Genomic DNA, 14,515 nt, shown 5'->3' on the forward strand with positions numbered 1-14,515 from the left:
GCTTATTTTCGTCAGCTCAAAAAACTCTGATCGCTATCGGCAAGAGCGCTCTTACCGTAACTTTTTTTAACGGAACTGTTTCGGTAGCTTGCCGACAACCGATAGAACAGCCCTACTTGAGGTATCATGATTTCACCTTGATCACTTGGTAAAACTAAACTCTTGACAACCAAGTATCTTGAAAAACCTCCATTATGCAGTAGTAAAAATTAAACTTACAGTTGTGGTTCCAATATCTTCGACGAACCAGCGCCGTAACATTGCTTGAGCTTGACCGTCATCCATCTGAGGTTGCACTTTCAATAAATTACTCTTGATCTGGTTTTCTAGTAACAGACGCTTGACTCTCCAGTGAAGGATTGTTCGAGACTTCCTCCATGGAACGATGTCCTAGACAAGCAAAAAAAGACAGTTTGATGATTATTCATTGGGCTATTCCTTTTTAATTTGCTTTTGCAGAGTCGCACGGTTTATAATTTATGAGACTCATCACCGGGCTATTCAGAGAAACCCAAGGAATCTAGTGTAGGACAAATGCCCATGTCTTTACAGATGCAATCGCAATGGGACAATCAATATAGAATATTGAGACTAGGAAAACACAATGACTTCCGAGTTTGCTGATGAAGATCGTCTGCTGAATAATTTTCCTTTTCCTGAGCTAAACTAGTCAACATTTCCAACGATAATTCAAAACTAATTCTTGAAGCAAAGATTGGTAAGCAGCATCTACTTATTATTGGAATTCACTAATTTTCATTAAATTTATTCCAAAAATTGTGCTGCTGCTCAATAATTAAATTGAAAGTAATTTTCAGCATTTACTTAGAGAGAGGGATATTTTAGTTTTAAGATGTTGAGAACACCAATACACTAGAAAAGAATACATCGATACAAACAAATGAAAAACTAAAGGTTTCTCCTTTGGCTGGTATGCAGTCTAACCCTGGATAAATAACCTGGACCACAACTTGGAAGTTTTGAAAACAGTTAGCTCATCTGGAGGTAGCCAAATAATTATAAAAGTCCATTCGGTGGATCTCAAGCTATAACTGACAAAAGATGACCGTTGGAAAATCAAAGAGCTTTTAGTAGATAATGGGTACTCACATGAATAACTCCCTTCTCAACCATTCTCTCTGGTGTATCGTGCAAGTCAGCGAAATGTACAGCGACCTGGTGATACATGGGTTTCAAGTACTGTTCTCGCTCAACAATGCGACTCTCTACGTCTACCTTTTCCTCCGGACTGATATCTGTACTGGACAGCCTCTGTTTAAGTGGAACTATTACTTGGTCAATTCTGTGCATTGTTTTTAGGATGTCTTTCTCTCTGAATTTGATTTCGACAATTCCTTCCGGCTCAAGCACACCTCCTCTGAAATCATAAATACATGTGTAAGAATATTCCACATTTCATCGGAAAATGGACTTTAGCGCTTTAAACGTCAATGTTGCACATTAAGTACAGCTGTGTGAAGGATAATTATAAACACATTTTGGCTTTAAAACCAGGCATTAATAATGCTGCCCGGGGAAATGATGGCAATTTCAAGTTCCAAGATCAAATACCATAATTTTGAAGAGATCTCCAAAATGCTTCTGATTGCCAACAATATTACTAAAATAACCTTTCTTTCCTTTCCATTACAATATGATGTCCTTTCAAGGTGATACGATGGATGCCATATTCTGTATCAGAACGGCATGCAATCACGATATGTAGCATCGATTGGTTCCATTCTTTCAGCTACTCGTCATTTTACTCAAATTTTGAGATTGCAATTCTATTGTCAGGAGACATAGAATTTACTTAACAATTTTGATAAACAAATTCAACGTAATAAAGGCATGGTTTTCTTAGAGTAAAAATATTGCATTCAATACTGATATAGAAACTGCATTTGAATGCGAAATTTTTCCTCTAAAAAGAACACGCCTTTATTACACTGAATTTGTTAGTCAAAATTGGCGAATTCTTTAGTCTCCTAACAACAGAATTGCAATCTCAAAATTTGAGGAAAAATTATGAATAGCTGAAAAAATGCATATCGCAGGTCGTTCTGACACAAAATATGGCGTCCATTGAATCACCTTGACAAGCACCTTTTTTAAAACATTAACCACCGGTATAATATGTATACACTGATGCTACAACACCAGTCACGTAAAATTGAAAACATAAGATAAATGGGGTTAAAAAATATTTGTAACTGGATCTGGGAAAAGAGACCTTATCTTTTGGGAGGGAATTTCCACTAACTCTTTGCAAATGTATGGAGGAAGAAAATCTGGAAATTTTCATACAAGTTCGAGAATAAAAACTTAAATATTAGAAGATAAATGAATCATGGAGTTTCAAGACAACAATTTTTTGGTTGCAGAAAAACAAGGCTCATGTTCTTGAAAAATTAGAGGAAAAATGTTTTCCCAGAGGAAAAGGCCCCCTTTCCAAGATTGGATCAGATTTGTGTTTGTCATGCGCCATGTTTATCTCAGGCTGTGCATTTCTATACATATGGTGATCAATAGCAGTGGCGTTGACCGGAGACAATCTGCAGAATTGACTGCGCTGAAATGTCAGTGGACGATTTGCACCCGGTCACACTACTCTGCTGCAGGGACTATGCAATGACAAAATTTGTAGATTTAGCGTTAATAACTCCAGAGAATAATGATACTGTTCAAGAGGGAGAACAAACAAGTGTTAATCTCATAGATTTACCTGCTTTCGGGATCGGCGTACATTTCCATATGTCTTGGGTTGATGGTTGGGTCAACGACGGCCCAGGCTCCTCCTCTCAACTCACCATTAGGAGGAATGTAGATTATGACCGGTTGTTTATAGACGCGCAACTCATCCACGATGTAGGCACCGAATTTCATGACTTGTTCGTACATATCTGCAAAAATCCACGAATCTCATTTACTAGCGAGCAAAAAGTGATGGGAGTTCTTGAATGAATGTCTACAGTTCACAGCCTCTCTCAGTAAAATAGCAGCAAAAGTGAACAAAGAGTTCAAAATAATAAATAAAAAGAATCAATTTTTTAAGGAAATCAAATATTTTAGAGGAGGAAAATTGAATTAGAAACATTTAAAGAGAAATTCATGGTATATGATGGCTGTCTTTCCATAAATGAACATAAATCATTTTTCTGACACAAATCTAGCCATGAACTGCTCAACTACACAAAAAATCTGTGACCAAAAAAGCATCAAATAGATTATGAACCTTTAAAGTTTTGAAAGAAAAACTGTAATGTAATTTTTCATATCAATCTTTATGCGAGTCAAAAGGACAGTTAAATTCCTCTCAAAAGGAGCAGTATGTACTTGCCAAAAAGACCATGAGTCAACATATTCGTTATTTTCTTTACTATCCTCATTTATAATAAGGTTACGATTTCCAAGATTATTTAATTTTAACAGCTTAATTTTTATAACAGCTTATCTAAAATAAATAAACTAGTCTCATACCTTTCATTCCTCCGGAGAAACCTCTCCAGTTTGCGAAGATGATGAGCGGCAAGTCTTCGTGTTCGAAATCTTTGATGGCTTGAGCAGTTTTGTAGGCAGAATCAGGGAACCAAACTTGTCCAGCCTGAGATAAGGTTTTGGCTTCTGAATCCAAATTGGCCGGATCAGCAGGTAATTTCACTTCAACGGTCCTGGTTTCAACAGCGATGACTCCCATCGGAATACCACCGAGTCTTGCTCTACCGACAACGACCGTCTGAGCCCAAGGCTGCATGACTTCCTCCCAGGAACCCTCATCAAAGAAACCACTCTCCCATTCGTTGGAGTTGTTAGGCGAATAACGACCGGCCAACATCCATCTGGGATCGTAGGGTGTTTTTGTTGGCATGTATCCTACTTCACGATCGATGGGATCAGCTGGTTTTATGACAGGTACTGGAGACAATTTGTCCTTAGGAATGTAAGAAAGCCACTTAACAATACTATAAATGCCGTCTAAATCACGAGGCTCAGTTTTGTGAGATACACCATTGTTATACATGATCTGGATACCTCCCAGCTGATTGTTCGAAGCGTAGACCTCACGACCTAACAACTTGTTCAAGGCACTGTAACCGGTAAGAATGATGTGCGAGTTTTCCACTTGGATGACTCTCTGACCCAAACGCACGAGGTAGGCACCAATACCAATGGCGCGGCAGGAGACCATTGAAATTGTTACGATTTCACGGTACGCTTCAGAGGTTTCACCAGCAATCATACCGGCATACCTCAAGTTTTCGACTCCTAAGCCGTCTTCTTTACCGATAATATCAGTGATCTTGTACCGGGCCTCTCCTTCATCTTCAATTAAGATAGCATGAACAGAGTTGCATGAGGAGATCTTCGTGAAATCTTCTGTTGACAGATACAGGTACTTGAAACCTTTGTCAGGTTCATCAGGATCTTCCCAGGCGACCCTGAATAAGCTCTTGACTTCTTCAGCTAGCCCAATTCGAGCACCACTGTTAGCTGCGATGTAAATCCTTGGAATTTTCCTCTGTCGAGCGATTTTCGAGGCTAAATCAAAAACAAGATCTTCTTCAGGTCCAAAGGAACCAATCCTGACAGTGATATCGTTGGCGATGACGATGATATCTCTTCCGTCTGGGTATTCAGGGGTATTAAGAGTGATTCTCCACGCAACCATACCAACGTTATTTTCACCCGGTAGTCTTTTCTGTTCGACCAGATGATCTTCTTCCAATACTAACTCAGCAAAGTCCATCAGTTGAGCTGGTTTCACGATTCCATCATCAGGTCTTTGATCGATATGTTCTTTCCACTGTCTCTCAACCATCTGGCGGAACATATCTGGAATATCGTGACAGTAGGTAGTTCCTGCACTCTGGGCCTGGAACCGTTTCTGTTGAAGATAATCCTTCGTTACGTATGGAGTGGCAACTGGGAGTCCGTGCAGAGGTCCTTGTTTGGATCCATAAGATTCTAGCTTGATGATGCCTGTTTTGGGATCGACTACCTCTTTGTAGAGACAGATGTCAAGGTAGTAGCCGCTGTCATTTGCAAGGCACAGTCTGACATTGGTTGTTTTGGCGTTGGGAGAAGCGCGGATTGTCATGCGAAGCTCTGCTTGAAGTACACGCAGTTTCCACAGTCTGGGACCGTATCTCATAACCATATTTGTGACACTTTCCTCGATCTGAAAAATGAGAAATTATAGAAATTATTTTTTAGCTTGTAAAAGCGACAGGATACTATCTTTATGAGGCATAAAAGGATTCCTACATAATCTTCACACTCGAATAGTTAATATCTTGAGAAAACTTTTTGGCGAGAAAAAATACCTTGACAAAAAAATAAAAACCTCAACAGTGCACCCTAGGTTGGCAAGAAATTAAGATACAAAAATCACTCTCAATTTTACTTTCCCATATAATATACAAAAATTTTAACCACTACAATTTAACCTAAAACCGAATTTCATCGTAATTTGGCAAATTCGTCTCTTCATGGAAAAAAAGACCTTGGTGCCAAAAAACTCAACATTGAAAAATCGTTACCAATTTGAGGAATGATTGACAAAAATTTTAGAACAGAAAAATTTTTGATCCAACTGGATTTATAACAGATTGAAGTTTGCAGCTTACAAAATATAGTTTAGAAACAAAGCTGCTTAAAGTTGTAATCTGCTCTATTTGGGACTCAAAATACAAGATTATACAGCTTTATATAATTTATTAATACAAAAATATACCATACTGTTCATGATTCATCGACTTATACTTCAGAAAATCAGAGATGATTTCCTTTCAAATACTTAAAATCCAAATATTCAACTGAATTAGAAAAAAGTTAATCTCTTGAAAAATGTTTCCCTCCAGGATGTCTAGCAATTTTCAACAAAAAATATTCCCTGACATTTCCCTGATTTCCCTGACAAAAATGGCTCAAAAAACCGAGAGAAAATTTAAAATTCCCTGACATGTCCCTGACAAAAAGAAACAATATTCTTAATTTTTCGACGCGGTTGGACTGATTAGATGTAAAAAAGAATTTTTTCATGTTTTAAGAATATAATGTAATAAATAGAGCAAAATAAATGGTGCCCAAACTTATGCGAGATATTTTAGCATCAATTTTAAAATTTAAAAGATTTCAGCAGAAATTTTGGTAGCAATCTCCGCAAGGATAAAATTCGCAAAACATTTTCTGAAAAATCTGTGTTTTTTGATTTCTCTCGCAGGAAAATCGCTTGCAAAATAAAATTCTTTGACATTCCAAATTTTTGCAGATTCCCTGATGTTTTTCCCTGACACAAGAAAATTCCTTGACATTTCCCGGTTTTCCCGGTCGCTAGACACCCTGTCCTCCCACTAAGGTTCCATTTCTTCTTGATAATGACGAATGCTGCCTTGCTAAGGAAGAACGCCATATGAACATTCGAGAGTTGCTAAATTTCCCTTGATAAAATATTGATTTTTTAGGGAAAGTATAAATATTTTCCTTGAAATTTCCAGACATTTTAGATCGAATCACAAACAAAATTATCTGCAAAATTGGAAGACAAAGATTCAAAATTTTTCCTGAAAATTAGTGATTTGTCGAGGGAAATTTGGCAACGCCTAGAGGCTTATACGGCGTTTTTCCTTAGCACGGAGGAATGTATATCCAGATATTTTGTACTAAAAACTTGGATCCTTTCCACATTTTCCAATGCAGAGCAACAACTTGAGAAATTAAGGGAAAGATTACCTTTGCAGAGTCCATGATTACAGTTGGAACAAAGTTGAGGAAAATGTGATTACAGTCGGTGCGTTTGGCAAGAGGGTGACTGAAAGCAACTTCCAGCTCGTCCATGGCTTCAAGAAGCACTCTTTCACCTTCGTTCTGAAGGTACTCAAAGGATGCTTCTTTCGTGATAAGGTCTGAGTGTCTGATGATTGATCGGATGAAGAATCTATAATCGGTAACTTCTTGCCCTTTTGCAACCTGGAAATAAAGATAGAAGATGATCAGAATAGAGAAGAATGAAAAAAATTTAGGAAAGTGCATTCCGGAAGAGATATGGGTCAGTAGCATCCAATTTTCATACTTCACTTTCTGAAAATACAGAGTGAACTAAGCTCCCAAGAATTTTTTAGATTATTTTACACCCAAAGTGGCAAAAAAGTTTTGAAAATGCCAAAATGAACCTGTTGAACAAGTTTGTTGGCAGGCGCCAGGTGGGGGAAATGGCATTTGCTGACTGACTAAATTCATATCTGGCTCCGCCTTTCTACATCTACGCAACTTTATGCTTTTTAGTTAACTTGTTCCTTCCGCCTTAGATGATGTTTTTTGATTTTTAATGAACTTATTGGTTTTTCCGTCAGAAATATTTTTTATTCATGTGAAAGTTTATACTAAAATGAATATACGTGAAATGGTTTCTTGCAAATTTTGTAGCTGATGTTTGGTGGATTTGCAGAAGCAAAGCTCTTCTCATAGATTTAAATTTTTGAGCTGGCAAAATGTGGTGATCTGTTAATCTAATGCATATGTTATTAAATTTATAGTTTTTGTGATGAGGAGTCTAGAAGAAATATGATTATTGTTTTATGGATTTTATGATATAGGGCACTTGGGTTTAAAATAAAGGTACAATTTTTATGAGTAGTTTGTTTAAGAGTTCAGTGTAAGTTTCATTTCGTTAGAATTGAAGACTGTGCGATGTTATTAGTATTCTAATTTATTTCATATGGAAGTTGGGTCTGAGTTTCGGTAGAATGTGTATATTGTCGGGAAGGTTTTTTGAATTGAAATGAAAGATGTTATTGATTAAGGCATAATATATGTTAATCAATTCAACGTTTTGTTGCCGCATTCAAACATGCTTACACTAAAAGCCAGGTCACTTTACATGACTCTACATTTTTTACATCACACACGCATTTTGCGTGTGTGATGTAAAAAATGACAGTTAACAGCAATACAAAGAGGCTGACAGCAACAGCAAGTAAACTCTAAGCCAAATAAATTTTGGACCCTGCTTTTGAAATTTTTTCAGTTGAATTGTAACTAAACAAACGAAACTTTAAGGAGATGTTTTAGGAGAGCAATGTAGATATTCTCCAGCTATGCTGCGGACCTTTTTACTTTTTCAGTCTGAAAATATTGCATATGTAATCGTACGTCCTCTTCCCTAATCAAGAGATGCCGCAACAAAACAACTAAACCAACAACTACAGCGAGAAATAAAGCAAGGAGCAAAACAGACACTTGTATTTACCTATTTAGAGCTAAGAATGTGATTCTTCTGATAGACTTCTCTTTCAGTTCATCACGGTTTTTGGCACAGAAGTCACCGAACATTTTACTTAGCTTATCATCCTCCAGATCACCATTATCTTTCACAGCAATACAGAGGATGTGAATTGGTTCAACCTGCAAACATGAGATAAAAAAACAAAACTAAGAATATGAGGACTTAGAAAGAGAAGGGGGGAGAGGGAGAATCTGGGGAGGGAAATCTATAAATCTTTGAAAAATATATATGATATAGGGAAGCAAGCCAAAAAAAAAAAAAAAAAAAAATAGCTTGTGCATACAATACGGTAATATTTACTTGAAGATGCTCGTGGTGACACAAGCCATCGAAATTCGAAGATTAACTGTTTTAATTGTCTAAAATTAAATTTTTGCCATCATTGAATTCTATGAAAATATATGTATTAGATTGGCGGTAAGTTAAAATAGGACTTTTGACCTCAGCAAAAGAAAGACTGATATCAAGAAAGAGCAGTTGCAATACATAATAATTGCATCTTTATTACTTAACATTCATGTGAAGAAATTGGGATAAAGCTACGCTGATTCAGCAAATTTTTGAGAGAAATGGTGGGGTAAAAAATCAGGGTGTCAACTAAAATTTCATTTTATGTTTCCCTAACACTTTTCTGACTTTACTAAATACTTCGAATGAAATTCCCTCATATTTTATGTGAAAAAACTGACACTGGTTTGATTTTACAAATCAGTATATTGAAGGAATTGAATAAAATGTTTCACTTTTGCATGTGTTAAACTACATGCGTTTGAAAAATGCTTGATGCTCTCTGAATCGCCTGATTCATCACCGATTTTTCTAATATCTTCCTAATAACATCAAATTTTCTGATAAATTCTGGTTTTTACTGACAAAGGATGCCTTAAAACATGTGTTTTCGAGGGGAAACCTCACCTGCAGTCCTTCCTCGCCACCGGCAGGTCTTTGAGTATCGACAGACAAGCTCACATTGATGGAAGTGCTCATTCTTGATTCACTACCACTTTCAAGAGCTTCCATAATCCTAGGTGAGACAGTTGAAGGGGATAATTCATCCAGAAGGTCTAAAATTTCATCATAATAGGATTCAAACTGGTCAAAAGACTCAAAGGCGGCCATGCAACCAGTTCTCTGGTAGCTATGAATCACAGTCGGTGCTGCGCTTGCAGTCATATCAGTCTCTGGCGCATCTCTCCCGGGTGAAGCACTGTCTGTTACTCTTTGTCTGGAATAAAGAAATTTTTAAATTAAAGTAAGGAAATGGAGTAAATAAAATTCCTTTGATAGCATCTAATTACAGAATTTCTGGTAAAATTTTATTTTCGATTTTCCTGATATTTTAAAGAGGATTTCCTGATTTTTTACATTGGTTTGACAAATCAACATTTACTGAATTGAATAAAATGTTTGAAAAATGCTCGGCGCACACAAGATTTCTTGATCCATGGCTGATTTGCTTGATTCTTCCTAGAGACATCGAATTTCCTGATATTTTCTGGTTTTTACTGACGGTAGACACCCCGAATTACCATGGAATATTATGCATTTAACTGCGGACTTCCTACTTTTTTTTGTTCTCAAAAAAGTTCTACAGTTCTGAAAAACAAGAGGGCATTGTTCTAATTAATTCTACACCTTGCTCATTGTTCGTTGCAAGGATTAGTCCAAAGAAGCAATAGTTTATGAACCATTGCACTGTTTTCCCATAAATTTTGCATTGAGACAAAAGAAAAAATTAAACTATTACAGCTCCTAAAATTGATCACTAGTTTTCGCTCAGTCATAACGACCATTGCATAATATGCAAAATTACTACCGATACTAGTGTACAGTTCAGCAAATAATGCAGAAATAACTCAAGTTTAAGGATGTTTTCAAAAATGTAGCTCAACAATTCTCAACAACTTTCAGAACTCATGTTGAGACTGTTGGGGTTCATTCTATGAAAATAAATTTGAGCGCCACTTACCTATTTGGATGCGATGAGGGGAGGAGGAATTGAAACTGGACTAAAGGAACTTCTTCTGTCAGCTCCAAATGTTTCAAACAGGTGAGCTCATAGGATATGTACACACGTCGGACGTACACCTAAAACCAATTAAAATTATTTCATATAGAACATGTCAAAAAATGAATTTTTGGGCATGGTCTACTTTTCTTAGGTGATACAGGGTTATTCAAAAGTTACGCACCACTGGCCATAACTTTAGTTCTAATTATGATATCGATTTGCGGTTTGTGGCGTCCTTCCTCATATCGAGGGGGAAACTTTTTGAGGTACTTTTCAGTTCTTCACCCCCCCAGGGGGAGGGGGGCGGGGGGCAACTCAAAAATTTCAAATGGCAACCCCCATCATGTGATACATCGTTAGAAAGAGCATGAAAAAAGAAAATTTTTGGCGCAAACCGGAAGTCGATCTGACCCCCCTGTCAAAAGTTAGGGGGGTCCAAAGGTTATTTAGGGGGTCCGTACCTTCATTTTTTAGAGTAGCTTCGGTGGCTCTTGGACATACCGTTTCTCTTTTCAAAGAGTCCTCGAATACTCCAAGTCTGATACCGAAGTCTTCATATTGCCCCCGGGCCACCACAGCCCCCCCGTAGGGGGGGATGGGCCTGTTACAATGAAACATTGCATTAAAATGCGAAAAGTCACAGAAGAGCTTCAAACTTAGCATCAAATCTGAGTGGAACTTCTTGCCAATGTTAACGCAAACGCAGCCTGCGACTTTAAAGTGAGTTTTCAAAACTCTTAGCCCCCTGCCCCCCTCATTTTTGGTTGCAGAGCGGGTAAAAACCGGGAAATTCACTACAAATAATGCCCGAAACTAATGTCCAACTTGAGGAGGACCCTTGAAACGTTGCGATCAGTCGGAGCATTGAAATACAAGGACTGCCACCCCCTTAAAGTACGGAAACATCCAAAACACCCCCGCTGCCCCCCTCATTTTTCGTTACGGAGCGGGTAAAAACCGGGAAAATCGCCAGAAATGATGCCCCGGTTCTTACCAGCTCTGCAACGAAAAAAGAGGGGGGCAGCGGGGGTTTTATGGATGTTTCCGTCCTTAAAGTGGGCGGCAGTTCCTGTGTTGCAGTTCTCCGACTGAGCGCAACGTTTCAGGGGTTCTCGTCAAGTTCTACAGTGGTTTCGGGCATCATTTCTGGCGATTTTCCCGGTTTTTACCCGCTCCGTAACGAAAAATGAGGGGGGCAGCGGGGGTGTTTTGGATGTTTCCGTACTTTAAGGGGGTGGCAGTCCTTGTATTTCAATGCTCCGACTGATCGCAACGTTTCAAGGGTCCTCCTCAAGTTGGACATTAGTTTCGGGCATTATTTGTAGTGAATTTCCCGGTTTTTACCCGCTCTGCAACCAAAAATGAGGGGGGCAGGGGGCTAAGAGTTTTGAAAACTCACTTTAAAGTCGCAGGCTGCGTTTGCGTTAACATTGGCAAGAAGTTCCACTCAGATTTGATGCTAAGTTTGAAGCTCTTCTGTGACTTTTCGCATTTTAATGCAATGTTTCATTGTAACAGGCCCATCCCCCCCTACGGGGGGGCTGTGGTGGCCCGGGGGCAATATGAAGACTTCGGTATCAGACTTGGAGTATTCGAGGACTCTTTGAAAAGAGAAACGGTATGTCCAAGAGCCACCGAAGCTACTCTAAAAAATGAAGGTACGGACCCCCTAAATAACCTTTGGACCCCCCTAACTTTTGACAGGGGGGTCAGATCGACTTCCGGTTTGCGCCAAAAATTTTCTTTTTTCATGCTCTTTCTAACGATGTATCACATGATGGGGGTTGCCATTTGAAATTTTTGAGTTGCCCCCCGCCCCCCCTCCCCCTGGGGGGGTGAAGAACTGAAAAGTACCTCAAAAAGTTTCCCCCTCGATATGAGGAAGGACGCCACAAACCGCAAATCGATATCATAATTAGAACTAAAGTTATGGCCAGTGGTGCGTAACTTTTGAATAACCCTGTATCTCATTGGAAAAAAAGCAGGAATGTTGGACCTGGTGACTTAAGAGATATAAAGAAAGGATGGTTGAGTTAAAATTGCTTTGGAATTTTTGTAATACTTCCTTCGGAAAGAAAAAAACTAAGCTGACTAATTTCCATTTCCTTTAAATGCCACTTGTTTTTCTTTTTCGCAAATTCCTTGAGAATTTTAAAATAGAAGATTGCTAAACAATCCCAAAAATGTTAGAGAGAAATTTTCTTTGCGACCCTGATGACTTCCAATGATACTTTCGATTGTTTCTGACAGAAGTCTAAGATAAGAACTGTCTGAAAGTTTTACCTACCTACTTCAAGAACTTAAGAGTGTTAAGTAAATTTCAAATCTTCAAAGAACTTTCATTTCTTTCTCTTCAAGTAAAAGTTTAAATAAATGAGAAACTTAAAATAAGACATTACTCCTTTTCAGACGTTATACAAACTGAATCAAAGTACAAGAACATGGTACATTGACTCACCTCAAGAGCAGCGTTACAAACAGCTCTGTTGGTATGATAGAAGAAGTCATGTAGAATGTCAAATATAGAAGTCTCCGACTGAATAAGTTTTTGGAGATTTTCAGGATGGAAGTCATGTCCATACATGTCGACAGCTGACAAGAATATGGATTCCATTTGATTGTGACGCAGTTCATATGCTGGTTGATGGGCAGCAATCAAAACCTGGGAAACAAGAAAAAGTTATTAGGCTCTCACAGAAAAAACGCAAAAATTAACAGCCATTATAAAAAACACAAAAACTGATATGTAAGAAGTAATTTATTCAGTCAACTCTTACTCAGTGAGCCCGTATCAAGACTGCGGTTTTGTGCACACTTGGCGAGATTTCTCACTTGAAAAAAATTAATTTATCTTATTCCATAATTTAAAAATTACACCAAAACAATGCGAAAGATATTTCTATTCCCAAACACATGGATTTTTTTTTTCAACCACTTTTCTCCCTTTCTCTTGGCGGATGGGGGTAAACGATTGTACCAACTTCTCCCCATTCTTAGCCTCTATGAAACTAGTGGCAAGCCATGAACAAAAAAAGCTTACCGATTATATGAAGGGGGTAAACTGTTTGAAAATATAAATTATCTACCAATCAACAAGAGGAAAAACATTAAATTACGACTGAAAGACTATAGGTAACAGTATGGAGGAATACAGCAAGGTCTGCAATTTTCTAGAGGGAAAACAAAGCTGTGGAAATCCAAAAATTACAATTACAGATTTCTGGAAAAAAATTAATAAATACTGAGAGAAGCGTTTTTCTTCTTTCCACTCTCATTCAAGTTCACAGTATTTAATCTTATACATTTCATCACGTTTCAAAGCTAAAATGACTTCACGGTCAATGAGCTCTGAAAGTTTCAAATGTTTCAGTATCAAAACCTGCCAACCTCTGCATTCGTTCAGTTGGTCTAGGGTTCAGAACATTCCACTCTAAAACGTGGAAAATTTAACATTGGAATCAGAAACAGAAAAGTTGCTCACCTGTCTAGCTCTGAGAGCTACTCTTGAGTGCTCGCTACGATTGAGAGATGTGAGTTCGTTGAGAGTCGTTGCTAGTTCATCAGTCAAACCAGGCTCATTAGACCACAGGTGATCGATCAACATTGTTACCAACATATTCTTCTTGGCAACCTGTCCATGGGAGAATATTGTCCCTGTGACAGCTGCCATATCGTCCTTAAACTTTTCACGAATAGCTGTTACACATTTGTCGTAGTGACCTGTAAAAACCAAAATTAGACTGAATGACTGCTGAAATAACTGAATGACTGAGTTTTTCTTTTAAATTGACTGTTATATAATTACAACTCCACCTGCTCAACTTAGTGATCAATTTCTCAGAGGGGTAATCTTACCTCTACAAGAAACGATTGGTAAAAATTAAGGAATCAAGTCCAAAGTAATAATAATAATAAATATCGAGGCAATTTGAGCCAACAACACGAGCTTCAACACGAGAAACGTATTCTAATTGGATTGCATTCTGGAAAAAGGAACCACGAGCATTGCAACGTTGCTAAGACTGTGCAACTTCTTTTGTCTTGGGAGAAAAACCTGATTATCCATTGACAGTTTCTATCTCACTCGCTAAAAACTGTAAATTTAAGACAAAAATTACCATGTGAATTTCATATTTTTTCATGATATCAGTAATTTTATTGCAAAGGATGAAGATGCACAATCTTAGCATCATTGCAATGCTTCTGGTTCCTTTTTGCAA

General features: G+C 37.9%; 1 protein-coding gene across 1 annotated transcript in view; it reads right to left on the bottom strand.

Moving 5' to 3' along the window:
• Positions 1–14,515, bottom strand: part of ACC (acetyl-CoA carboxylase) — a 90,171-nt gene that overhangs the window by 2,273 nt on the left and 73,383 nt on the right. Inside the window, 10 exon segments of the mRNA XM_072301855.1 lie at positions 220–390; positions 1,111–1,378; positions 2,726–2,903; positions 3,481–5,179; positions 6,733–7,098; positions 8,239–8,403; positions 9,200–9,509; positions 10,254–10,372; positions 12,754–12,957; positions 13,777–14,015. Coding sequence (XP_072157956.1) covers positions 220–390; positions 1,111–1,378; positions 2,726–2,903; positions 3,481–5,179; positions 6,733–7,098; positions 8,239–8,403; positions 9,200–9,509; positions 10,254–10,372; positions 12,754–12,957; positions 13,777–14,015 — 3,719 coding nt within the window.

Source organism: Bemisia tabaci, chromosome 6 (assembly GCF_918797505.1).
Source record: "Bemisia tabaci chromosome 6, PGI_BMITA_v3".
In the NCBI taxonomy this organism is placed as follows: Eukaryota; Metazoa; Arthropoda; class Insecta; order Hemiptera; family Aleyrodidae; genus Bemisia; species Bemisia tabaci.